Here is a 27,992-nt window from a genome sequence, read left to right as displayed (position 1 = left end):
GAATGATAAATGATTGCTACTTTCAGTGAGTTAATCAATAAAAGTTTTGGCTGCTTTAGCTAAAACGCTTTGCTTTGCTTCGCTTGCAAGGTCGTGCCCAATGAGTTCCCCGAACTTTGAACCACATCTGAGAAGTGAGATAAACACGGCAAGTATAAATACCAGAGAGCAGCAGCTGCTGAGACTGTTTACTTCTGCAAAGAAGAGTTAAGCAGAGCAGCCAACGAAAGGGGAAAAGGGGTAAGTGTGTTGTTTTGCTACAAAATACCGTTGTGATTTCTGGTTTTGTAAAGTGTTCCTTTGTTTCTTTGATTGTAGAGGTTGATTGGGGAGCTAGAAAGTTCCTTTTGAAACCAACTTAAATGGCTTTTTTAAAAAATTGAAATATAGAAGAAAGTGTAATTCAGAACAAAACTTATTTCCAGTCTGTGGGGCTTGGCAAGCTATTGCTGGGTATTGTGCGCCAACACTGCAGAATGCTAAATTCATGGAACAGTACAGGCATGTCTTGAAGTTTTGTACATGTCTGCAAGAGAGTCACATGAAAGGGATGTAGTTCTCCAAGTGTGTGCAGAGACCTAGAGTGAAATTCTGGCTCCAGTGAAGTCAATGGTTCCATAATTTCATCCCTAAAGTATTTTACCAGATTGCTTCTACAGAATTGGAGGAAAGAAAAGTCAGGAAATATGGGGTCTGACAATAAGGCTGGTTTGCAGCAGTTTTGTCTGTCTGCATGAGATCGGTAATACAAAACTTTCCTTGTATTGGAATGCTCTGGGGTTGATGAAAACGTATATTATTTATATGTGTTTCATGTATTATGTATGTTACATCACAGAGCACAACTGTGTGTCTGATCAGATTCTGTTGTGAATGGGGCTGTGGGATATCCAATACAATCCTGCAGCCTGTGAGGGGGAAAAGAGTAGTTTTTCAGTTTCTTTCCTAGATAATGCGTGGTTTCTAAACACAATAAGCCAAAGGGTGTTATGTTAATGTATCATTGGAAGAAAAAGAGCTTTTACAATATTTTTATGTTTTATGATAATCACAAAGATAAGATGCCCTGGGTGCATGCAGGAGGTTTTGAGAGATTTAGGGAACCCTGAAACTTTGGATTTTTCATTTCCTTTTCTTTGTTGCTCAATTGTCTCTAGTGTCTGCCTTCTTTAGAGCTTTTTCTGGCTAAGGTCCAAATGTGAAAAAGAGTCTTCTAAAAAGTCTGGACTCTCTTATTCTGCTCCCAGTTTGTATAGTATTTGCTATGGGCCAACATATACCCCTGGGGTAACTACTTTGAAGTCAATGAAATTGCACCCCAGATTGATTTGGACCAATGATCCAGATCTCCACATGGTGTAAATTGGCATAGCACCATTGACGTCAATGCACAAATAAGTCAAAAGCAGCAGAATTGGAGTCAGTTCTGCAGTCATTAAAATTGCTGTTTGATAAGAAGAAGAAATAGGAGTAGGGAACAACTCAATTTGTCTAGTTAATGTAAAGGGTCACCCAGCTGGTTGGAATACTTAGATTGTCCTGTTTTCAATTAAGAAAATATCAAGGTGCTTTCCATGGAATCATAGGAATATTGCCAATGGCAATAAACATAGTGGGCCAAATTCTGAGCTTACTTCCTGTGCGAGCCCCAGAGAGTTAATGGCCTGCTGGTTTTGTTATGAGAATTTCAGCAACTGGAACTGCTCTGTGCACGTATCTCATTTCTTTTGTTTTCTCTCATTTGCAGCTGAAGCCCAGCCATGTGGGGAGGGCTGGGTCTGGCCCTGGTTCTCTGTCTCCTCCCAGGAGGAGGGACAGAGAGCCAGGGTTCAAGTGCCCGTTGTAAAGAACCCCCAGAATGGCAAATCGAGGAGAGCAGTCCAATGCAGAATTCTAGGGGCTCAGTGACAGTGGTAGCGCTCCTCCAAGCTAGCTGATACTTGTGCCTGCTGCAGGCTTCCAGGTAAGGACATTTCTCTCTTCCAAGTATATCTGAAAATGGGACGGAGCAGTTTTTAAAACTCAGCTATTTAATTACAACATGGATGCAAAGCTTTTATATTATAGATAGATATGGTCACGTATTTATGGCTTCTTCACCTGCTTGTGTACCAAATAGGGCCTGTGACAGGTGCAGCTCCATTGACTGAGTTCCTAGATGGACAAATCCATGCCTGTGACTCAGATTCTTAAATCACTGCCTCAGTATTCATTGGTAGATGAAGCAACCATTTAAAAGCCTTGCCATCTTCCAATTACCACCATATAAATATAAATAACCAAATCTTCATTAATAAAACCAAAACCAAAATAGACCTTTAAGATCTTAGGCCACACAAATGCAAATGAACCCTAGCAAACCCAGCAGAAACAGTTCCTCCACAGCTATACTCCCACTAAGACAGGGGTTCTCAAATTGGGGGTCGTAACCCCTCAGGGGGGTTGCAAGGTTATTACAGGGGGAGGGGGGTTCACGAGCTGTCAGCCTCTACCACAAACCCGCTTTGCCTCCAGCATTTATAATGGTGTTAAATATAAAAAAAAGTGTTTTTAATATATTAGGGGGGTCACACTCATAGGCTTGCTGTGTGAAAGGGGTCACCAATACAAAAGTTTGAGAACCACTGCACTAAGATGTGATTTAGGGCCTGATCCTACAGAGCATTACTCATTACCAAGAGTAGTCCCTAGATCAGTAATGGTAAACAAACGAATACAAAAGAAAATGGCAATACATTCAGAAGCTATCAGCCAGACTGGCTACTCTTTAAGGGCTTGATCCTATTCTCATTGCAAAGCCAGCCCCTAAGAGAAAGAGCTATCTGAAATCAGAACGAAGCTTAAGTTGAGTCTTGTGGGGTGCAGTTTTCAAAGGTGCTTATGCCTTCGGGCGCCTTTGCAAATCCTGGTCCTAACATTCAAGTGTCTCCATTTCATTTGCAATGCATGGTCAGATTCATCCTTTGATGAGCATACCCTTCCATCAGCGTTAAGGCTATCGTCAGTGGGCATTCTCCAGTGCCTTGCTCCTGGCATAGCCATCATTTACACCTGTGGTCAGGCCCCTCATTGCTAGAAATCAGGGTCGAACCCAGGCAGTGCTGAATTTCATTGTAAACAGCTGGTTGAAATACAGAATGTTTTCTTGAGTTGATAAAAGAGAAAATACTGGGATGACCTGAGATTCACTAGTTCTTTCAAACTGCCACTATCTCTGACTCCTTAGTTAGGAATTTGGCAGAGATATTGAAGCTGAGTAAAATCATATTTCTCACATATGTAAAAGACTACCTGAAATAGAGAGATCTTTATGTTTCACTCTCTTTTTGCCATCAGCAGAGGTAAGCTGTACAGTAACTCCTCGCTTAACGTTGTAGTTATGTTCCTGAAAAATGCGACTTTAAGCGAAACGATGTTAAGCGAATCCAGTTTCCCCATAAGTATTAATGTAAACGGGGGGTTAGGTTCCAGGAAATTTTTTTTCACCAGACAAAAGAAATATATACACACACCCACATATACACACAGTTTAAGTTTTAAACAAACAATTTAATACTGTACATAGCGATGATGACCGTGAAGCTTGGTGGAGGTGGTGAAGTCAGAGGGTGGGATATTTCCCAGGGAATGCCTCACTGCTAAATGAACTAGCACTCGGCTGAGCCCTCAAGGGTTAACCCATTGTTGTTAATGTAGCCTCACTCTCTACAAGGCAGAATGAATGGAGGGAGGAGAGACAGCTTGGCGGACAGAGACAGAGACATACACAGAGACAGGGACACACGGAGAGAGATTGCCCCTTTAAGTAGGCGGACCCCATTCTAAGCACACTGCCTTTTTAAGTAGATCAGCAAGTTGAGACAGCAGCTGCTCCCAGGAAGCTCCCTCCGTCCTGAACCCTGTCATGTCGTCCACACCCCCATGGAGATGGGGTAAGCAGGGTGCAGGAGCAGGGGGGAGGGGGACACCCTGACATTAGTCCCCCTCTTTCCCCCCCTGCACAGCAAGCAGGATGCTCCCGGGAGCAGCTCCAAGGCAGAGGGCAGGAGCAGCACATGGCAGTGGGGGGAGGGACAGCTGAACTGCCGGCAATTGATAGCCTGCTGGGCGGCTGCCGCACTGGGAACTTAGGGGAGTGGGGAGCTGATAGGGGGGCTGCCAGTCCACCCTGGTTCCAAACCCCCACCAGCTAACTCCAACAGGCTGCTCTTCCTGCAGTGGACAAAGCAGGCAGCTGCCAAACGACGTTAGAAGGGATCATTGCACAACTTTAAACGAGCATGTTCCCTAACTGATCAGCAATGTAACAACAAAACAACATTAACCAGGACGACTTTAAGTGAGGATGAATAATCTTTATTCAAATTCTAATGGAAAAAGACACATGAAAGCTGGTATTTTTCATATATTTTTCCCCATGTGAGTAAGGGTCCACTTGTAGGAGATAGGCCAAGGATGCCAGAGACTGTCTTTTTACATGTTCATACAGTACCTAGCACAATGGGGCTGGGGCCTGTGGACCCTACCAGAATACAAAAAATCAACAGCAGCAACAGTCAGACAATTCTTTTGGATGGTATCAAGCAGCAGTTGCTCCCCCTGCTCATAACTTGGATTCCTATTGCAGCTATGAAATCACTTTGAGTTGAAAACTGACAGAGCTGGTTTCATAGCCTGACTCCTTTAAACCCCTTCTATAGGCTGCATAGTGCTAATATTACAATGGTCTTTATGAGTTTTTCAGTAATTGGATTTGAAAAACTAGGGATGGGATTCTGGCCCAATTTAAGACAATGGGAGTTTTGCCACTAACTTCAATGGAGTAGACTTTGACCCTAGAAAACCAAATTTTATAATGGACCAGAGGATTTCAAGCTGTTAGGGTAATAAAGAATTTTCATTGTATTGTAGTTAATAATACATTCGTTTACAGAGCAAATGCATTTAAAGAACACTGTACGTCAATTTCAGTAGGGTATGAAAGTATGACCACACTGTCGCTTTATATCAAAGTCGGAACTCTTGCATTGCCAATTTTAGGGAAACGAATTTGCTTATCCTGTAATTCTTGAAGAAGATCATTAGTAACACAACCTCATCCTGCATAAGTTCTATTTCCCCCTTTTGTTCCAATGGCTACCATATCCTTTTTCTGACTTATTGAGTAGCTGTTATATCATCCAAAAGAGTGGGAGAGTTAGCAGCCCTTCGTTGTAGGTACCCCTTCTTGATCATCTATAGTGAGGCACTGTTTCTGCTGTGTTTGGACTGTACATGCACTCAGATGTCACACCAGTATTTGGTCCATAATCAATTATCACTCAAATACACTCATTAGATTAAATATTTAAATCTATATCAGTAAAAGAAACAAAGGAATTGAAATGGAAAGATCAATTAAATGAATGCATCTGCTTTACCTACGTATGTAAAATATATTAAAGGATAGAATACTGTATCATTTAGCTACACTGTGTACTCTTATAGAATCCAATCCTAGGCATAATACAAAGGACATTGCTGACAATGTCAACACTCCCATTGATTTTAATGACCCTGTTTGAAATCAATGATTGCAATGGAAGAATTGGAATTATTAGCTGTCAGATAAATCAAGGCAAATCATTGATCCCTAAAAGAAAATGTCCATTTAAAAAAACATACTTTTTATTTCTCAAGAAAAAAGATGATTCTTGCCTGATTAATGGTTTTTTCTTTTAAAATCTCCATCAGATTGGAAGACCTGAGAGTAAAGTTGGAGAATGAAGGATTGGTCAATATCTCATACATGGTGGTTAATCATCAAGGAATACACTCCCAACTGAAAATTCACACACTGAAGGAGAAGGTATTGGAAAATATTATTGTATACCAGCAGGATGAGAATCAAACTGATGTCTGGACTACCTTAAATGGAAACAAAGATGATTTTCTTATCTATGACAGGTCTGTATATAACAGAGAAATTAGGAAATGATTTATATTAATTTACAGTGTTGTATGTTGTAACCCAACAGCATGAGTATTTTCTCATTTGCTTGCCAAAAGCCCTTTATCTCATAACAAGTGCATCATATTCTGATTTTCTAAATTCCATTAAGCAAAGGAAAGTCTTTTTCACCTTTTACAGTCAGAGAATAACTAACATGGACCAAATGTTGCTGTCATTTAAATCAGTGTAAATCTGGAATAGCTTCATTCTTTTCAGTGCATTACTCTGGATTTACATCAGAGTAACTGAGAGCAGAATTTGGTTCTAGGATTCCAATCACACTTGCTCATTTTTTATATTCATACAACACTAGGACATCTGATTCTGTCTGATTTACACAGAAAATTTATTTAGCATATTTAATCTGAGCCTAAAAGGCTGTTTGTGTGAGAAAAGGAGGGGTGAATCCATTTAGACATTTGTGGGTTTATTGAGTAGAAAGAAAATATTTGTGTTGCTTAAATAGGGTTTTTTAAAAAAGAAATAACTATGTAAATTAGTTAACAGTATCGTAGGTCAATGTCCTTATCTATAGCCAAATCCTGGAGCATAGAGCAAAGTCCAAATAAACATATTTTCCTCATGTGAAAACATTCTAGGTTTGATGAACTAAACCTCAGCCCCATCTGAGTACGCTGTCTGTGCCTTCTCATGCAGCATGGAAACAAGAAGCAGGTGTAACTCATGGCTCCTATCTACATATGGAGTTTTCACCCAGCGCAGTGTATGGATGCACCGACTACACCCCTAGCTTGTCCACAACCCCGCCCTCTAGGAAGTTGTGAGGACTAGCTGCAATGATCTTTTTCCTGGAGAGGAATGTGTGCATGGTGTTTCGGCTGGTGGTGTCCTCGCCACTGCTGTGTATCAGATTGACAACTGCGTTTGTCTTCTTGTTAAGAGTATTCCTAGGACTTGGCCCATAGTCTTTATTCAAGCAGAGCTGGGTGTAAGGAAGAGTTCTTTTTTTTACAGAATTAAGTTTACGTTTGCAATATGTTGAAACTGCACATTATAGATATTTAGATTGTAAACATTTGGGGACAGGGAGCATCTTTCTGTTCTGTGTTTGTACAGCACAGTGGGGTCCTGGTCCATGACTAGGGGTCCTGGCCAGTACAGTAACACAAATAATAATAGTAATAGATATTTTCTGGGGGTTTTGTATAACTGTAAATCTCATTCTCTTGTTAGGTGTGGCCGTCTGGTGTATCATCTTGGTCTGCCTTATAGCTTCCTGACTTTCCCATATGTGGAAGAATCTATTAAGATTGCATACTGTGAATACAAGTGTGGAAATTGCTCTTATATGGTACTTTCCTAATTTTATTCTTTTATATATAAAATATATTGGGAGGGGAAAGTGAGTTTGATTGATGTTTAAAGGAACTATTTCTACCTGATTAATCCCAAAAGCCATTGTTCACCAACCTGGCCATTTTATGGCTCCTCATTTATTAAGTAATTTGTTACACATTTTTCAAAATGGATCAACTTGAGCTCAGAAAAGATTGAAATATAAGGGCTAAATTGCTGCCTTTGTGTAAAAATGTGAATCATTTTGAGAAATCTAAGTCCTGGCTTGGCTGCCAATTCCATTTACTTAGTTGTGTGTATAATCAGCCAACAGAAAACCAACAGAGTTCTGAGATTCTCTTGTCTTTCTAATTAGTGTGACTCATTCTCTACACACTTCCTAACCTTTGAAATGATCATTAATACCTCTGTAAACTATAAAATGTCACATTTGACTTATTTTGAGCACTTTTGAATTTGCCTTTGGGCCTGATCTTGGTCCTGCTGAAACCAATGATAGTTTTACTGTTGAATTGTATGGGTGAAAACCTAGCTTTATTGAAGTCAATGGCAATTAGGTTGGATGTGTGATTTGTACATATTGGGTGCAATGCTGGTCTCAGTGAAGTAATTGACTTTAATGAGGCCAGGACATTACCCATTAACCTTAGTGATTTGCTGATATGCATAATGCAACCACTGCTCCTGCTGCTAGTTGATAGGCAGTGGAAGGGCCAGTGCCTATTCTTCTCCTCTGGGGAATATGAAGCCAACCAATGGGCCGTGCAATTGGGCTGTATCAGGGTGAAATAACTGTCACCAGTTAATTATAGTGGATTTGAAAAATTCACAAAAATAGTGAAAATTAACTAACAGGAAGCATTTAACAATATGTTAGACTGCTTACTGCATTTACTAGTGCTGACCACAAAAATCCCTTGCTGCTTTTTTTTTCTTTTTCTTATCTTACTGCTTTTCACTAGTCCACTTTATGAGCCCTGAGGGTATGTCTACACTGCAGCTGGGAGAATGCTTCCCAGCTCGGGCAGACAGAAATAAACTAGTTTTGCTCAAGCTAGCATGCTAAAAATAGCAGTGTAGCCAGGGGTAGCATGGGCAGCGGCTTGGGTTAGCCGCCTCAGTACATACTTAGGGAGTCCGGGCGGGTTTGTACTCAAGCAATCCCTGACCACACTGCTATTTTTAGTGCACTATCTCAAGCACAGCTAGCGTGTGTCTGTCCACCTGAGCTGGCAAACATGCTCTCAGCTGCAGTGTAGACATACCCTTCGATAACAGAGGCCTGAATAGAACAGAAGGAACTTACAGGGAAGCAATTGTACAACAGCTACAGTTCCAAGTGCAGTGTGTAACAAACATACTGTGGCTACCCAACTGTCAGAGCAACAATCAGAACCACATTTTCACCTGTTTGCACAGAGCACACCTGTATCTAGTAGCCACTCAGACACTTCCGTGGCGGGGGAGCCAAAGATGGATACACTTAAACAAATTGAGAGAGAGAGAGAGAGAGAGAGAGAGAGAGAGTGTGTGTGTGTGTGTGTGTAAGAGAGAGAATGCATGCATGCATTCTTGCATGTAGGGGTGGGAAGTCAAGTTTTGGCATATGTTGAGCTATTATTCTTTCTTGGTTTATGTCATATAGTACTAATGCTGAACGAAGTGCCCCAAGAGTAAATGAAAGAAATACATAAAAGTGGGCAGCATTATTTTAAATATATAAATAGATCAGGACTATTTTAAAATTTAGCAAGAAATTTACTTAACCTACTCATGAAAGCTGACCAAAAACATCATGTTTCAGCTAAGCTGTTTCGTTGTTCAGTTTTCCAGCTAAGTTGGCTGAACCTCATAAAGGTCAAGTGGCTTGTTTAGAGTCACACATTGAATCAATGGCTCCTCAGAATGAGAATATTCTTATTAGAGACAAAGTGGGTGAGGTAATTTACTGGACCAACTTTGGCCCAATAAAAAGTATCACCTCATCCAAGTTGTCATAGCCTGGGACCAACACGGCTATGACAACACTGCATACAAATACTCTTATTAGCCAGTGTTTTAATTTTAGCTCCCTACAGTTCTAAATTAAAGCCCCAGTTCAGTGCTAATTGAATTTAGTAGAAAGATTCCCACTGACATATTTAAATGTCCCTTTGCTACAGCATCACGTGCAGTTGATTTAAAAATGAAGAATTTCCTTGCAGCACTTGGCTTCTTTTATGTTTAAAATATTGACTCACTTAATTAACCACCCCCTTTTACTTGCTTGTTAATATTTTTAATTTCCTCCTTGCCCAGTTCAGACCTATGTACAAATAACGCACTGGGATTTTGTGGACATCATAGAAAGTATATCATAAAAAAGGACAATATTGTTACGTCCTTTCTAATACCAAGAGACGATATTCCCTCTAAATTCTCAGTGATCTGTGCTTTTGTCATATCAGCAGAACCCTGCTTCAAAATACAGGTGCTATAGTCCACCTGCTTTTTGGCCTGTTTGTGACAGATCCTTGGAATATACTGATCAATAGGGGCTAGGAGGAGCATGACTGGTTTCCTCCTGACAGAGCTCTTAAGCAGCCTCATGACCTGCCTGTGCTGCACAATGTGCACTCTCAAGTCTATCTTGAGCGTGAAGCACTCCTCTCTGGAGCAGCCACATAGGGCTAGATTTTTAGAGGTGGTTAGGTGGCTAAAAATAAAGATAGGTGCAGAGTGGGATTTTCAGAAGTGCCCACCTGCCTAATTTCCATTGGTTTCAATGGGAGTTAGGTGCCTAGGCATTTTGAAGATTCTACCACCTGAATCTTTAGACAATAAATACTTTCAAAAATATGGGCCATAATGCTGACACAGCTGCCCAGTTTGTGGCTCCGCTATAAATGGTAGTTGGGCACTGAGGAATGACATCAAGATTGTAAACCAGCCAGATTTTCTGCACTGTATATTTCGTATGTGTTACATTAAAATTAACACATGCCATGCAATAAAAGACCATTCTATAAATAAATTACTGTTATAGATTTATACCTAGATAATATACAGATAATACTTTAAATGTTTGTCTTCTCTTAGACCTTCAAAATCTCAAGATTAAATGCTGATAAACTCTTTATTAAAGATTGCGTTATCTTAAATAACTTTTTACAGTTGGTAGTTCTATCTCTGTACTGATAGTGAAAATGAATTTAGATGCCCTTGAAGTATATTGCAATAATCTTGTAATTCTAAGTGTTCATATGACTGCACTCTGACTCAGTTAGAAATGTAGATTAGATATTAGGAAATACTTTCCAACTATAAGGGAAGTTAAGTTCTGGGATAGTCTTCCAAGGGAAGTTATGGATGTCACACTATCTGGCGTGGCGTATAACCATGAGTGCCAACCTCAGGGCAGACTCTCAAAAAGCAGGGCAAAAATCCTAAAGTAGTTGTATATTCTATAATTAGATTTCACAACCCACTAACAAGTGTTAACTTCTAAAGCACTATAATAGTCTTAGCTCTGGGCTACACTTAGGGTGACCAGACGGCCCGATAAAATCGGGACAGTCCTGATATTTAGCTGTTTGTCCCACGTCCCGACCGATCTTTGGTCCGGATGCAATTTGTCCCGATATTTCGCTCCGCCGGCAGCACTCGTGGTTTTTTGTTTGTTTTTGTTTTTTGCTCCGCCAGCGGACCCTCCCCCCCCATGTGGCCCTATATTTTCTTCCTCTCATCTGGTCACCCTAGCTACACTACAAACTTACTTCGGCATCACTGCATCGCTCATGGGTGTGGAAAATCCACACCCCTGAGAAACGCCATTATACTGATCTAACTCCTACTGTAGACATAGTTACAGTGCTACTGTCGACATAGTTACTGCCTCTTGGGGAGGTGGGGTACCTAGGCTCTCCTATCAGCGTTGTTAACATCTTAACATCTTCACTAAGCGCTGGTGCAGCTGTGCCGCTCCAGTGTTGTAAGTGTAGACAAGCTCTTATTATGGAGTCACAGACAGTCCCCTTGGGAATTCCAGTCTATCTTGCCACCCAGGCAAGCTGGATTATGTGATAAATGGTCACTTTACACCAAAAATCACATCAATATTCAGGTTACTCCCAGTCCCAAAGGACCAGTCACTTACCCCAGGTCCATTGTACTCAGATCTCAAACCAAGGGCAACACCTGTAGCCAATCCTGTAATAAACTAACTAAAGATGTATTAGCTAAGAAAAGAAATAACTCTCTTATGTAGAAGTTTAAAGCAGGTGAACATACACACACAAATAAGGTACAATATTAAGTTCAAAAGGTAATAGAAGCTTCTATAATAAGTAAACTTTTATGTCCTTTGGGGCTAACCCAAGCCAAGCAACTTGGGGATCTCTCCCTTATGTTTAGGAATGTTTGCCACTGAGAGTCCAGACAGCCTAAAAGATCCAGTTTCTCCTTGTCACACCCTTCCTTCTCCCCCTCACCCCAGAATGCAAGCTGATGGGATGAACACTCCTGCATGTCACCTCTTCATGGGGGGGAGCAATTGACAAAGTCTTTGTTCCACAATAGCCCTTTGGATTCAATAATCCTTCCTGATGGGCAGGAGATAACATCACACTTGATAATTCTTTTCCCCGACTGTGGGGAATTTACAGTCTTAAACATTTGTATAGTTACAGAGAAAGCATTTAAACATTACCTTATAACATGGGAAACAATTATTATAAGTTAGATTAATACATGCAGCATCCTACAAGCATTCCATAAAGTTTCACATAATCCATTGATGTTTGCAGTGTAGTTGTAGCCATGTTGGTGCTAGGATGTTAGAGAGACAAGAAAAATAATAAAAGACAAAAAATACCATATCACCAATGGGTAAGCACTTTTCACAAAGTGATCACTCCATATCAGATCTCTCTGTCCTTGTCCTCAAAGGAAATCTGCACAACATCTTCAAAACATGAACCTACATGCTTAAATTTATAAATTTGCTAGACACCAAAAATCATGGTCTTAATAAAGACACTGGATTTATGGCTTATTACAGGGGTCGGCAACCTCTGGCACGCGGCTCACCAGAGTAAGCATCCTGGCGGATCGGGCCAGTTTGTTTACCTGCCATGTCTGCAGGTTCTACTGATCGCGGCTCCCACTGGCTCTGGTTCGCCGCTCCAGGCCAAGGGGGGCTGCGGGAAGTGGCATGGGCCGAGGGATGTGCTGTCCGCGGCTTCCCGCCACCTCCATTGGCTTGGAGCGGTGAACCGCGGCCAGTGGGAGCCGCGATCGGCAGAACCTGCGGAGGCGGCAGGTAAACAAACTGGCCCGGCCCGCCAGGGTGCTTACCCTGGCGAGCCGCGTGCCAGAGGTTGCCGACCCCTGGCTTATTACCAGGGGCGGCTCTAGCTTTTTTGCCACCTCAAGCATGGCAGGCAGGCTGCTTTTGGCGGCATGCCTGCGGGAGCTCCCCGGTCCCGCGGATTCGGTGGCATGCCTGTGGGAGGTCCACCGGTCCTGCGGATTCGGCGTACCCGCCGCCGAATTGCCGCTAAATCCGCGAGACCGGCGGACCTCCCGCAGGCAAGCCGCCAAAGGCTGCCTGACTGCCATCCTCGCAGGGACTGGCAAGGCGCCCCCCCTGGCTTGCCACCCCAGGAACGCGCTTGGAGCGCTGGTGCCGCCGCTGCTTATTACAACAATCTGTAACCCACTAACCCTCATTTTTTTTGTCCTATTACTGAAAAGGTGTTAACAGGCCACTTCACATTGAATGGTCTGATACAATATGTGTTAACTACTTATGCCAAACAATCTATTCCACTCTATGTTTAGCTGTGACACTCTGGGTATGTCTACACTGCACAGTAAGCCCAGGATTCAAACTCAGGCTCAAGCTTAACGCCCGTTCCGTCTACACACAACTCTTGCTAATCCAGGGCTTGGAGCCAGGGGTTGAATGGTCCAAGCTTGAATCAAGCCAGTACCCAGGGTTCAAGCCCTACTGTTTTTCAGCCCCACTGGACTAGTGCTCTGGGAGTCTGCCAAAAGTATTCCACAACCCCCAGGCCAACTTCCTTTGTCAACAGACAAAGACAAGTTTGGTAGACCGTCAAGTTTTGCAAGACTGCACCATGAACAAAGGGTCAGAGCAGACACATTTTGGGAGGGCACTAGGAAGGCTGGGATATGGTGGTTGGACTTGGGCCCACATCATGCAGTATAAATGCTGGAGCCCCAGGTTGGGACCCAGGGCTCAACAATTCCTAACCTGGGGATACAAACGAGTGTAGATGCTCAAACCCTATTAAACCCAGGGTCTGCTAACTCATGTTCTGCTACCCGTGGGCTTACTCTGCAGTGTAGATGTACCCTCAGTGAACCTTTCCTAGACCTGAAGAAGAGCTCTGTGTAGCTCAAAAGCTTGTCTCTTTCACCAACAGACTTTGGTCCAGCACCAGATACTACCTTACCCACCTTGTCTTGCTAATAATCCACTGAAACAGTATTATTAGATGTTAATGACATTAAGTCATTACTAAAATGGGCTGGTTTCAAATCAATGACCTTGTGAAAAAGAGAGAGGTTTCGTATTCTGTTACTAGTCAGCTGAGCCATTCAGTTTCCTCAGCTTCATTTTTTTAAACAGCTGAATTACTCTGTTTCATGTGAATATGAACCTGGTAGCACAAAGCAGCTTGATAACAGAAGTGAATTTCTTTCTCAAACCTCATGTCCTTCACAAATTTCTGAAATAATATTTTGCAGGTTACAAATAAAGGAGTTTCTCTTTAGCTTAGCTGGAAATCTAAATACAACTTTAGCCATGTGGCCTAGTGTACATAGTTTCTCTGCTGGCATAGTTATTTAGGGCTAAATTGTGCCATTAAGACACAGCCTGAAGTAAGTGGCAGAGTATAAGCATAATGCACCTGGGGGACATAGGGAGACACTGTGCCTCAGAGAAAGCCCTCAGAGGCACAATTCCTCCCCAGCTCCCCTTTTGCATTGGGGGGCAGCAATTGATGATACCCTTTGAGATGCTGAAAAATTCCCCCAGCCAGCTGACCTGCTTCTCCTTCTCCATGTCAACTTACTCCTGGTGAGAGCATCTTTTTGCACAGGGAGTGCTGGGAGCTGCAATGCAGGTTGCCCTACTGCAACAAAATCTAGCCTTTAATTTGTTCATGTTACAGTCATGGCTTTTAAAAACATATTTAAAAAGGATAACTTGAACAAAAATACCTAAGCAATGACAATATTTTATGTCTGATATGATTAAGCCTTTGTTTTCAGTTACTGTAATAATGACATAAGTTAATTGAGATTTTAAAACTAACTCTGTTTACTTCAGATGGGTGCATTTTTATTGTATGAACTTATATTTTCCAGACACCGGTTGTTGAAGATATATGCAAAAACATATCTCAGACAGCCGACGAAAAGCCGGCTGAAGAAGCACCGAAGCCACACAACCACCATTCACACCACCACAATCAACGTAGACATCACGGACACAGGCACCACCACCAGGAAGGGGACCAGCTTTCAGAAGAGCAGAATCAACAGGATTCTGCTCAAGCTCCGAGAAATCATTCCCACCAGAGCAGTCAACGTCATAACAGGGTTGTGGGTCGTAATAGACAGGGTCAGAAAGGTAGTCAACCAAATGTAGAAACTGCCCCACAAAGAGAAGTGGGGAAAGTTCCTACACAAGTTAAGAGGCCTTGAAAAAAAGGAACTTCCAGCTGAAACAAACAGTTAACCTGAAACTGGCAGAAAGTGTCACAGTCAACTTCTAGTAGCTGATGTTGACACTGCCGACACCTGTTGTTTGAAGAATCAGGAAATGCAGCCACCTGACACTGTCAGGGAGAACTCCCATCTTCCTGCAGGTGACATGGCCAGCTGTTAGCAGAGAACATCACTGAATCTTGACAGTGACGTCTGCCCACAGCTGCTTGACATTCACCAGCAGCAAGTGAGCATGAAACATCTGACACCTGACAGTGAGAAGGAAAGACAGGAAACTGAGCATGAAAAACAAACTAAACATTTTAACATCAGGAAAGATCCCTTCAATTTGAATGCATTTAATTCTAATACAACTTGTAATAACAAACTTCAAACTTATCAGATTAATACCCTAGACAGGAAATGGAAAAGCGTAGAGAAGTTAAAATAGAACACTGAAAACAATTTGATGTGTGTTAGAATACCATCAGTAGAGGGTTATTTTGGTTTTTTTTTTAAAAAGTAAAATTACCTAAGCCATAGTTTGTTTTTTCAGTGCTAGTTGAAGGGTGTCTACAGTATTTGGTTAATTTGTCTTTCTTGTTTCTCTCCTAATATTCTGCTTGCATTAGTGAGGACAGAAGCATAAACTATAACCTAGGGGCTTCTGTTTGATATTTAGCAACCAAGAATAGAAGAAAGCCAGAAAAGACATTCTAATCATGTTTTATTACTTATTTCTGAAGAACAGGAAATATTAAAAAGTTAATTTTTTTCTCAACTAAAAAAGGAGCTATGAAAGTGATCCAATCATATTGTTTTTGATACATATGAAAAACTTATTCAAGAATAACTTGCCATAACAATGTTTTATTTCAGCTGTAAACCATATGCCAAAAATTGCATTGTTCAAAAGTAATAGTTTTTGTATTCTTTGATATCTTATAGTTTAAGGACCAGATCCTGTATCAGACTCCATTAGCAAGGACCCCTGTACCTTTGTGAAGCTCTACTGAAGACAACAAGATTCTGCATGGGCACAGGGGGCAGTGTTAGTAGATCTTGATGTGGAATCAGGGCGTGAAACAAGGTTATGAATCAAATTCAGTCCTGGTATAAGCAAACACAACTCTCACTGAATTGTGCCTATTTATGCCAGGGTTAAATTTAGCCACATATATAGATTATCAGTGTAACTTACTAATGAAACTTGTATAATGTCTCTCTTGGTGTAGTTATTTTTACAATTTGACTATCTTAACTGAACTGAAAACAACGTAGTCTTTAATTTGAAGGATCATGGAAGAAAGAAAAGAGAATAGAGGTGAATGCTTTGAAAGCACATGCCATAGTTAATGATGGTTTAATAGGGAAACTGTGTCTCCTACAAAACCTGAATCCTTTTATGGTGAATGCTAATAAGCAAGAAAGCAGTACTGAATATAAGGAGAATATAGATGTATGGTATATTTGATAAGAGAGTTTTCAATAAAAATAGATGGCATTCCAGAGTTGCCTTATATTTTGTTTTCACTTTCCAAGTACATAGCTTGTGCTATTGCATTTATAATATATTTTTCAGTTGTATTAAGTCAAGAAACCATTTCAGTAGTGCATGTTCAAAGTTATTCTCAAAAACGTCTCCGTTTGAGGAGGGAATCTGGGCCACTGCTCAGTCGTTGCTCTAAATCTCTAATAGTGTTACGGAGAATTTCAATTTCCTTGTTTTTTTCCTCCTGGAGATGCTGAAGTTTCTATAGAAATATAAATAAATGTTTTGGTAATTAAAATTTAGAACTGAAATACAGCATAGGTGTATCAACACAACTTGCTGCTACTAATGAAATTATCCTAAGTACAATAATGAGAACATAATAATATGTATTTTACAAGGATAATTCTCACAAAATCCTCTTTATTTGACAGCCTAATGGCCCTCATCTAGAAAAGCACATGCACGATGCACATGTTTAACTTTAAGCGCACGAGTACTGCCATTGAAGTCAATAGGACTATTCAAGGTAAAGTTAAGCATGTGCTTAAGTGCTTTGTTGGTACATGGCCAATATGAAATCCCACAATCCTCACCTTACACTGGAATGAAAGCAATAGTTGATGTTTGATTGTGTATGGGCATTATTTTAACAAAATATATTTAAACATCTACAAAAAAATTCAAGCTTATTTGAAGGTTATGTGCAAATGGCAGTAACATTAAATCCCTGAAGCAAGGGATCGTGCATATACGTAAAAATAAACCACCGGATGCTATGTTTAACATTTTCAAAGTTTATTATTATTACATACACTTTAAGATATATAATAATAAATAGTTAATCCTCAACCCTATCCCCTGACCTCCATAAACTGGCACCAGAAGGATTCTGTGGTAAACTGTGACATCATCATACTGGAAAGAGCATAATCAATGAAAGCTGGAAGGCCATGGTGGGGCTGCACGTCGTGCATAGCTGCCAACATGTGACAGCCATAGACAGGAATATTTAGGGCTCGATCCAAACCCTGTTGAAGTTAATAGAAAGTCAGCAGGCTTCAATAGGCTTTGGATCAGACCCTTAGTTGGGGGATGCACACTGCAATCAATCCACTGGTTGTTGCTTCATCCTTCTGGACAGTTTTCCAGGATACTGGTGGTTTGGTTGAGGCAATTTATCCCTCTGTGGAGCCTCCACTGAGCACACTGGGTTTGTACAGGTGTAACTGATGACAGAATCTGTCCCCCAGAATCGTTAGTGCTGGGAATGACACATGAGCTGGAAGGTTCACAGCTTCACTTTCAGATACATCGAAAAATCATTGTTTTACTTGGTAAGTGAGCAATATGGTTTGGAGCCATGGTGGCACAATAAACAAGGAGCGGCACATTGCCATTTTTACAAAGTCACTTTTCAAAGCAAGCTACGCTTTAAAACCTTGCATATCATACAGAAATACCAGCTAGATACTCTATATAAACACATGGTAGCAACAGTATTTGCAACCCACAGACATTTTTAGGAAAAAGCTATTAAAACACATACCCTTCTGTAGATGTTTTGAGGCAAGACAGTGGTATCTGGATATGATTTTGTTGTTTTATTCTGAACTCTTGCCAATTTAGCACTGAACTGAAACAAAAGGAAAGGACAAAAATCCCTAATATTTACACTGACCCAACAGAAGAAAACATTATTCACCAAGGGCAAGTCATGCCTGACCAACCTGATTGCCTTCTATGATGAGATAACTGGCTCTGTGGATATGGGGAAAGCAGTGGATGTGATATATCTTGACTTTAGCAAAGCTTTTGATATGGTCTCCTACAGTATTCTTGCCAGCAAGTTAAAAAAGTATGGATTGGATGAATGGACTATAAGGTGGAGAGAAAGCTGGCTAGATTGTCGGGCTCAACGGGTAGTGATCAACGGCTCGATGTCCAGATGGCAGCCAGTATCAAGCGGAGTGCCCCAGGGGTCGGTCCTGGGGCCGGTTTTGTTCAACATCTTTATTAATGATCTGGATGATGGGATTCATTGCACCCTCAGCAAGTTCGCAGATGACACTAAACTGGGGGGAGAGGTAGATACGCTGAAGGGTAGGGATAGGGTCCAGAGTGACCTAGACAAATTGGAGGATTGGGCCCAAAATAATCTGATGAGGTTCAACAAGAGCAAGTGCAGAGTTCTGCACTTAGGAAGGAAGACTCCCATGCACTGCTACAGGCTGGGGACCGACTGGCTAAGCAGCAGTTCTGCAGAAAAAGACCTGGGGATTACAGTGGACAAGAAGCTGGATATGAGTCAGCAGTTTGCCCTTGTTGCCAAGAAGGCCAATGGCATATTGGGCTGTATTAGTAGGAGCACTGCCAGCAGATCGAGGGAAGTGATTATTCCCCTCTATTCGGCACTGGTGAGGCCACACCTGGAGTATTGCGTCCAGTTTTGGGCCCCCCACTACAGAAAGGATGTGGACAAATTGGAGAGAGTCCAGCGGAGGGCAATGGAAATGATTAGGGGTCTGGGGCACATGACTTACGAGGAAAGGCTGAGGGAACTGGGCTTATTTTAGTCTGCAGAAGAGAAGAGTGAGGGGGGATTTGATAGCAGCCTTCAATTACCTGAAGGGGGGTTCCAAAGAGGATGGAGCTAAGCTGTTCTCAGTGTTGGCAGATGACAGAACAAGAAGCAATGGTCTCAAGTTGCAGTGGGGGAGGTCTACGTTGGATATTAGGAAACACTATTTTGCTAGGAGGGTGGTGAAGCACTGGAATGGGTTATCTAGGGAGGTGGTGGAATCTCCATCCTTAGAGGTTTTTAAGGCCCAGCTTGACAAAGCCTTGGCTGGGATGATTAATTGGTGTTGGCCCTGCTTTGAGCAGGGGGTTGGACTAGATGGCCTCCTGAGGTCTCTTCCAACCCTAATATTCTATGATTCTATGATTATTTTCATAAAAATAGGCATAATTTCCACATGTTTTTGCATGTATTTTGTACCTTAAAATTAAAACTGGCAGGGTGATCCAACTACTTAATTAGAAATGCAACTACTTAATCAGTTTTTTAAAATTAAAAATTAATAAGATTACAAGTTGACAGTGTCCCTTTAAAAATATTAGCCCAAGTCCTTGATTCTGGTGGTTCAAAGGGGCCATAATATTTGTTTGCCAACCAGCTGAGGATTTTCCCCAACTGTAGGGAGTGTGTCTGGGCAAAAGAAGGCATTGCATACTCTTAATTAAACCAGCCCCAAGTTTGGGTCCTGAGGAGAGCTCATCCCAACCAGAGGTTCATGCCCTATTTATTTTTTTAACATGTAGAGAATTTGAAATCTTTGCTTAGTTTTTCAGTAGCAGAGCAGTGGCTTTAAAACCTCAGATGTTAAATAAAGCTCCAGTCCTGAAGCTTACAGTACCTATGCAGCGTTCCTCTGAAATCAGTGGGCGCTGCCAGCGCATTGCTGGATCAGGGCCTCAAGCTCTCAACATTTTAAAGTAAAGACATCTTCCAAATATTACAGGAACTATAAACATTTGAAAAAATAAGCAAAAAACAAAAGCATTTTTTTCATCCCTCTAGGTGTTAAAAAACATATAGGGCAAAATTTTCTAAGAGGGCATAACAGATGTACTTAAAACAATTCTACCTTTCTCAAAAACAACATAATAAGTTATATTATTCTTAAAATACAGACATATCCCCCATTTGTTAATGGTAGTTAGTTACACGTGTACATGGAGGAGAGAACAGATCTCAACATTTTTCGTACTGGCCAACTTCGGAGGGCTTATCCTCAGCTCAGATGAAGCTCATTGAGCTATGACAATTTACACCACCTGTGGACCTGCCTCTTTAAATTATAAAACTGTGAGGATCCAAATTACATTAGTAAGTGCTAATCTCAACCCTTTTCTTTACATAGAATCTTCTAAATCTATCCAAGGTGCATGTCTATTTGGTCTTTAAACTTTAAACTTATGAAACCCTCTCTTCCCAGTAGTGCATACCTCTATCTGCAGTTTGATTATCTCATTCTGTTTCTCTTTATCTAGAGTTCTCAGCTGTCTGGTTAAGTCTAATATTGTCAGCTCTTTTTTCTCTAGCTTTTCTTTATGCTCTTCTTCTTTTAGTTCAACTAATAACAATAAAATAATAATATAAAATTGTAATTATCAAGAACATTAATTTTATTAACTGAGTAAAATTCAAAACCAGCAGAAGCTGTAAAGTGACAAATTCATGAACCAACTAAAAACACAAATTGAAAAAAGGGGAACACTAACATATTAAAAATGTATTGTTCTTTGTTTGGAATGAAAAAATGGTTATTTTAAATGTCTAATGGATCCCCAAATAACTGACTATTTCAAAGCCACTATCATGATTTTGGCCTGTACTTCGCTGTTCCAGACTCAATCAGAGATGCAATCTGGTCACCACATTGAAGGCTACGGCGTGTGCTGAAAACATCAAAGCAATCCCTGGTTGCATTGGCTATGAATGCTGAAGCCACTGAGATTTTCTTTTAACTCCAAACCTAACCTCAATGATTTCTTAGCCATTTTTCTTGGCAGTCTGGCTGCCAAATTGTCAGTCCAGGCCAGTTCTGTTCTTGCAAAACACATTGCTGCAGAAGCCCTCAGGGAGGAAGATACAGCCTCAAATGCAATGATATATCCATTCTGTGGTCGCTAGGTTCTTTTGGGTAAAAAATTCCTTTCAGTTAGGGTAGCAGTGTCTTTGACTAGTGCTGAAACTGCCCTGTCCACTCTGGGAAAAGAGACAAAATCTGGTTTGCTACACTTTGTGTTGTAGAATATTTTGGCACACCTGGACAATCTCATACACTTTGCTGGTGTTTCCCATTCAGCCTTAATTACTTTTTGCAAAAAGATATAAAGGGGAATGTGTGGTTCAAATTTTGAACTGGTTAGAAAATATTTTTTTGTAATTTCTATAGCAGTCCTCTTCTTCCTCCTTAGAATCGTTTCTAATGAGCTCATCAGAAAATGAGGATGAAAATGAATTAAATGATGAAGAAGAAGAGCCAGATGCTTAAACAATGTATTCCCTTTATTATGGTTTTTCTTTCCATGTATGAAAACTTTGAGCAGAGCCTCTAGTTCTGGGTCCTTCTGGTGATGCGTCGGTGGAACTGTTATCCCAAGAAGAACAGGGCAGCTTTCTTCAAAGTTTCTGAAGTAATTTCTTGAATCTTTCCCCCTTTTATAATTTGACTTCTTAAGGGAGGTGGGGATTGGGGACCTGAGTCAGATGAGGAGTCCTGGGAACCTCTTCTGCTAGCAGGCATCTTTTTATCTTTGTCCTTTTGAAAGTGAATAGAAAGCCTGTAAGGGGACACTGCAGCCGCTATCTGGGGCTCACAAGATGGCCTCTGAGATAAAGGTGCTTTTTGCGCCAAATCCAAGAACTCCCTAGCCCAAGAAGAAATTTCTTCCTGAAAGGAAGACTGATTCCCTTCTTCTCTGCTTCATGGAGGGATGACCTGAGCCATGGACCACACGCACCCAAAATGGTCTCACTGGCCACTCCTGGCTCTGTCTGTGGTGGATTCAGCCGACTGGCTTATGGTTTCCTATGCCGGGCTGCTGCCCTTTGATGTAACTGCCTCTGGTGGCTCAAGTGCTCTCTTCATTTTTCTGCCACCCACTGAGACATTTGTGGTCTCTGACTGTCAGACTCCTCCCTCACAGGTGGGGAACTCCTGGGGAACTGGCTCTGGGGTTGGCGTGAGGCAGCCAAAGTGAAACCTTTCTGAGAAGATGAGGCGGCTGGGTTGCCCAAGGCACAACCCTCTCCTTCTATACCCTCTGGCAGGGACACAGCACAGGAGAAACACAGCCTTGGTCTCCCTCCACCATCCTCCAACCCTATAACCTGAACAGTCAGGGCAGGGGGGAGGCACTCTGCTAATTCCAGGCAGGCGACATCCTCCACCATCCTCCAACCCACCACCTTCAGGGTTTTTTTTTAAATTCTCTCTCTTGCAGCAAGTACTGGATTCTCTGCCATGCCCGTAGGGAGACAAAGCAAAGCAAAACTGAGGAGGTCCTCCCTGGAAGGTGGGGTTGGGGCTAGTCCCTTGTCCCCAGTTCAATGCTTTGATTCTGCCCCCTATAGCTACAGACAGGCAATGACCCACACTAAGGAGCTACGAACCTAGCCTTGAGAAAGGATAATAGTTACCGTTGCTATATATACAGAGTTCAATATTTTACAAGTAATACATTTCAAATTAAACAAATAAATATAATCTGATGTGAAGTGGAACTCATCCTTACCCCTTATTGTAGACAGGAATACCTTGTCAGAGGGCCTTAGACTTCTATAGACTCTTTGCTTTTAAATTATCTACAAAAAGGTCTCAAATAGGTATAAAATGTGCTACCTATAAGTTTCCTGAACAATATGAAACAGTGAAAAAGAGATACAGAACATATATAACCAGCTGGTAATTTTGATTTGGATATGTCATATCTCAGGATCATTAACATTTAGTGCAGCATTCAGAAAACTTACATTTTCTGCTCATGTCACAATGAACCTTTGTTAATTCCAGCTTGTATTCTTCTCCTTTGTTTTTAATTTCTGTCACAAGTTTGTCAATTTGATTCTTATATTCCTGTGAATTTAAACATGTGAGTATTTGAATTTAAAGTTAAGTGCCTTTAACAAGACCTACCCCTGGGTCTCCAAAACATCATCTCTTATCTGTACTGCTATGACCTTTAAACTGCTGGTCATCTGTTTTTATGTGCAAGATCAGCTTCAGAAGAAGAGCAACGATAAGATAAATGAAAAGAATAATCCAGTTCAGCCACAGCTCTTTCCGGAATGATTCATAGATTCCAAAGCCAAAAGGGACCATTGTGATCACCTAGTCTGACCTGCCATATAACAGAGGCCATAGAATTTCCCCAAAGTTTAATACCATGTCCCTCAGTACATGAAGAACTGTAAACCATTGCTTGAGATGCTCCAATCAAGGGAAATATATATATATGCCCTATTGCTTTGAATACAGAACGCCCAGTCATGTCTCACCTGTTCATGAGCCTTTAATTTCTCTTCCAAGAGATGGGTATTATTCTTCAGCCTTTCATTTTCATCTGTATAAATAAAATATTGTATCAGATGGTATTGATGAGATTTCATTTTTTCTAACAACAGTCAGAATAAGGAAATACTTTTGTATGTATTTTTATTATCCAGCTGAACCTTAAAATAAAACTTCTTATTTAGAAGTAGATTCCATTATGACACCCTTTTATTACATCTTTGTGGTTTCTAATACATTTAAAAAAAAATTTAAAAGCACAATTATTGTTTATTTATAGTATTTGTCTCAGTCTTATTAATTTGGAAGAACTTTAGCCTTATAATAATTGATTTAGTTGATCAGAATTTTATATGCTAAAATCTTTGGCTCAGGAACTAAGTCTTTGCAGATGTTTGTACAGCACTTGGCACAATGGGACCCCAGTACTGAGTGTGGCCTATGGGGTGCTGCTGTAATATATATTAAATCATATAAAATTAACTGTTAAGAGAACACTTTTAAGGTTGCAAAGTTAAGTACTCAACATTTAGGAAATGCCAGAATTAAGGTTGTCCATGTAACCTTAATTTTGCCTCCTTGTACATATTCATTTACAAACATTGATTCCATGATCTCATACTATTTTTGTGTCATTTAGTGCACAGAATGGACTGTACTAAGTGAACTGAAGCAACTGCTCAATGTTTCTTTTTACCCTCATTATTCTATGTGTGGCCTCATTCTTTATTTACTAAACTCCATCCAAATCCTGCACTGAATACAGAATTATTAACTTCCTCGCAGTTTTCCATCTCAGAGCCTCACAAAAATTAATGAATTTATCATCACAACACCCCTGTGAGGTAGAGAAGTATTATTATCCCAGTTTTGCAGATGAGAAACTAAGGTACAGAGTGCGCCCACTAACTTTGGGTGCCTTGAGGCATCCAGGACTTGATATTTCAGAGGTGCTGAGCATCTGCAGTTCCCTTGAGTTCAGTTGCAATCATGAGTATGACTAAGATTTTGTCATAGATATTTTTAGTAAAAGTCACGGACAGGTCACAGGCAATAAAGAAAAATTCACGGAAGCCCATGACCTGTCCGTGACTTTTACTAAAAATATCCATGAGAAAATCGGGAGCAGCAGAGCCCCCATACCCACTGCGACAGCTGGGGAGCTCCAGGGCCCCCCACCACCCATGGGGTCTCGGAGCTAGAGGGTCCCCCCGCCAGTGGCTTGGAGCTGCAGGGTCCCCCTGCTGCCAGCAGCCCCGAGCTCCTGAGGAGCCCTGCTGCCCACAGCTTGGAGCTCCCAGGTCCCCCCTGCTGACCGCAGTAGCTGGGAAATGCGGGGTCACCCCTGCTGCCTGTGGAGGCCACACTCTGAGGGGGTCTCTTGGGGTCTGCGGTGGCTCGGACCTTGCGGGGGCCCCCGCTACCCGTGGTGGCCGAGGGCTGCAGGGTATCCTTACTACATGTGGTGGCTAGGAGCTCTGGGGAGCCCCCACAGCTCCCGGCCACCATGGGCAGCGGGGGGAATCTGCAGCTCCCAGCCACTGTGGGAATGAAGTCACGGCGGTCTCTGGAAGCGACAGATTCCATGATTTCCACGACCTCCATGACAAAATTGTAGCCTTAATCATGAGTGCTTAGAATTTCTGAAAATCAGACTATATATGTCTCAGGTTGGGTATGCAGTAAATGAGGAACACACAATTAGTGGACACCCGTGGAAACAGAAAGGAAAAGACTTGAACTAGAAAAAGTTGCAACCCACTTTTATGACAACATTGCTTTCGACATAGCACAAAATGAGTAATATAAAGAAATGGTTGAAGCTTTTCACCCTGAATATATTCCTCCTAACAGATGTGAACTCATAGGTCTGCTGCTGTATGCTGAAGTTAAAAACTAGAAGAAATAGTAAATGGAGAACTAAAAGAATCAACATTGACATTAATGCAGGAAGTTTGGTCAAACATGGGAAATGACCCAACAATGGCTTCAACCATCCATAAAGGGAAAAATGCATTCATATGTAACATTATTGTTTCTACTACATCTAAAATGAAAACTGCAGAACATTGTCCAAATTGCAGAAGATGCCATCCAAGAATGCAAACGAAAGTATGACATGAAGCTCTTTGCCATTTACTCAGACAACAAAAATAAAATTAAAATAATGAAGGAACCTCTCGGATACAATCGTCCTAAACTTCTGAGGTATGAATGTTCAGCACAATATTTAAACCTTCTTGAGAAAGAAGTAACACCTAACACAATCCTAAAGCACATTGCGTAAGTTCAAAAATTCTGCAACCATCATCAACTTTGTGGGTGGTTGTTTGGTTGAAAAAGGAAGATTACTACTGAGTTTCCAAATAACTGTTGGTGGAACTCTCAGTAATATTGTGTCTCTATACTTGCATCCAACTACTGTAAGTTTGTTGACATTTTATCAAACAGAAGAGGTTTTTGATCAAAATACAGCACACATTCTGCAGAACAAAGGATTCTACAAAGAAGGAATAAATCTGCAAAAACAATTGGAGATTTTGGAGAGAGTTGACAGATTAGAGGCTAAGGCAGGGAGTCTCAAACTGGGGGTTGGGACGTCTCAGGGGGTCATGAGGTTATTACATGGGGGGTTGCGAGCTGTCAGCCTCCACCCCAAACCCCGCTTTGCCTCCCGCATTTATAATAGTGTTAAATATATTAAAAAGTGTTTTTAATTTATAAGGGGGGGTCGCACTCAGAGGCTTGCTATGTGAAAGGGGTCACCAGTACAAAAGTTTGAGAACCGCTGGGCTAAGGATACTACTATCACAGTCTCTGTGGAAATCTGGTTTCATTTGATTAACAACAAAGAACGGGAACCACAGAAAAAAATTCAGAGAACTTGTATATGGTACCTTTCCATTTGAACAAATTTGTTCCAAACTTAGTAGCATAGGTGCTGAAAGAGCAAATTATTTTGGTAAAAGTATAGTAATATTTAAGGGCAGACAAAAAAGAATGATTGGCCTAACTACTTAGTTAGCTAGGGACTCAATTATTGTATACTTGTGTTTTACTTATAGAAATGCAATCCTTGCATTTTGAATAATTTGTGTGCCTTTTTGTGTCTGAGGGATTGCTTCTGAAGTGAACCATATAGTGTATGTGATTTATATTTCACCTCAGCAAACCTTCTCGTTTTCCCCCCAGTATTTTCAGTTGTATTTTTTAGGCTGGGGAAAATCACAACTCAGATTGTCTATGCCCTGTATCACTGGATTTATGAACAAACCATTACTAAAAACCTAATACAAGCAGAGGATTTTCATGGAGTTTCAACAGGCAAGACAAATAACAAACTGACTCTTCATACAGATGATGCTTGTTATTTTCCTAGAAATTCTAGACCCTATAATCACCTATTAATCAATTCAGTGATCTTCTAGGTCCACTTTATGAGTTCAGGCCTTATAATTGATATCCCCACTGGATTTAATAGTTCATTATGTTATTAAGCCTTATTTATTTCAGCAGTATTGAGTAAATCTTGTTGAATTAATCCCTTTTGATGGAATTAGTGAACACTTGCCAAGCTGGAAGGACTTCTAAACTTTATTTGGCAAAACAAACCTTATTAAAATGTCATATCCTTCTAAGATGTTTCATTGCCTATAGATGTTAACACTTACTTTTATGGATAAAAATGTTACAGTGGGAACTGTATGACAGTAGATTAGAAAAACCTGTTTGATAGCTAATTAACATGTCTTTTGCTTGGGGCAATCAGATCCTAGAGCCTTAGAGAACATTTTACAAAATAGGATACTAGCCCTCAGTCTGCCTTTAATTTGACAGTAAATCTCCTAGCTAAGGATAGTGTCTCTAAGAAAGAATTTAGTGATAGCCACCGAGGCCTTGAGATTATAGCCTTGTCAATGAATCACAGAAGATACCTGATTCTTATTTAAGGCTGATTCTCATAGATACTATAGTCACTTTACACCAGTGTAAAGGGTCCTTAAAATGGGAGTAAATTATATATACACCCCTTTAAAGTCCTTTACACTGCCGGAGTGGTGTAAAGTGGTTTTAGAATAAATGAGAATCAGTCCTTTAGAGTCCTGGCTCATTTGTTAAAAAGAAGGCCAACCTACCTCCCAGACAGATGGTAAATGGGACAGTGAATCTTCAATAAGAGGAGCTGAATCACTTTCAGTTGGGTAATGAAAGCCCTTTAAGTCACCAGTCCTAAGGCTGTTCCCCACACAAAATTCCCATTGATTTCAATAGGAATTATGGAGGAACAGGGCACAATTCTGAGAGCTGCAGAGCACCTCATTCAACATGCTGAATATTCATAGCTCCCATAGAGGCTAATGTGAGTTGAGGTTGCTCAGTACCTGACAGG

General features: G+C 41.0%; 2 protein-coding genes across 2 annotated transcripts in view; one reads left to right on the top strand and one right to left on the bottom strand.

The window, feature by feature from the left end:
• The first annotated feature begins 177 nt into the window (after positions 1 to 177).
• SELENOP (selenoprotein P) lies at positions 178 to 16,537 on the top strand. Its single transcript, XM_065407032.1, has 5 exons — positions 178 to 240; positions 1,748 to 1,963; positions 5,734 to 5,946; positions 7,187 to 7,304; positions 14,687 to 16,537. The coding sequence occupies exons 2-5, from the start codon at positions 1,761 to 1,763 to the stop codon at positions 15,044 to 15,046; spliced, it is 894 nt and encodes a 297-aa protein (XP_065263104.1). The 5' UTR covers positions 178 to 240; positions 1,748 to 1,760; the 3' UTR covers positions 15,047 to 16,537.
• Positions 16,483 to 27,992, bottom strand: part of CCDC152 (coiled-coil domain containing 152) — a 24,463-nt gene continuing 12,953 nt past the window's right edge. The window contains exons 4-8 of the mRNA XM_065407033.1: positions 23,590 to 23,654; positions 23,065 to 23,167; positions 20,532 to 20,659; positions 18,070 to 18,156; positions 16,483 to 16,782 (exon numbers count right to left, since the gene is read on the bottom strand). Of these exons, the coding sequence (XP_065263105.1) occupies positions 16,660 to 16,782; positions 18,070 to 18,156; positions 20,532 to 20,659; positions 23,065 to 23,167; positions 23,590 to 23,654 (506 nt within the window). The 3' untranslated portion in view covers positions 16,483 to 16,659. The remainder of the gene's footprint in view (positions 16,783 to 18,069; positions 18,157 to 20,531; positions 20,660 to 23,064; positions 23,168 to 23,589; positions 23,655 to 27,992) is intronic.

The sequence above is a fragment of the Emys orbicularis genome, chromosome 6 (assembly GCF_028017835.1).
Source record: "Emys orbicularis isolate rEmyOrb1 chromosome 6, rEmyOrb1.hap1, whole genome shotgun sequence".
Lineage (NCBI taxonomy): Eukaryota > Metazoa > Chordata > Testudines > Emydidae > Emys > Emys orbicularis.
The sequence above is the reverse complement of the archived record's forward strand: the minus strand, read 5'-3'. Positions and strand labels throughout refer to the sequence as shown.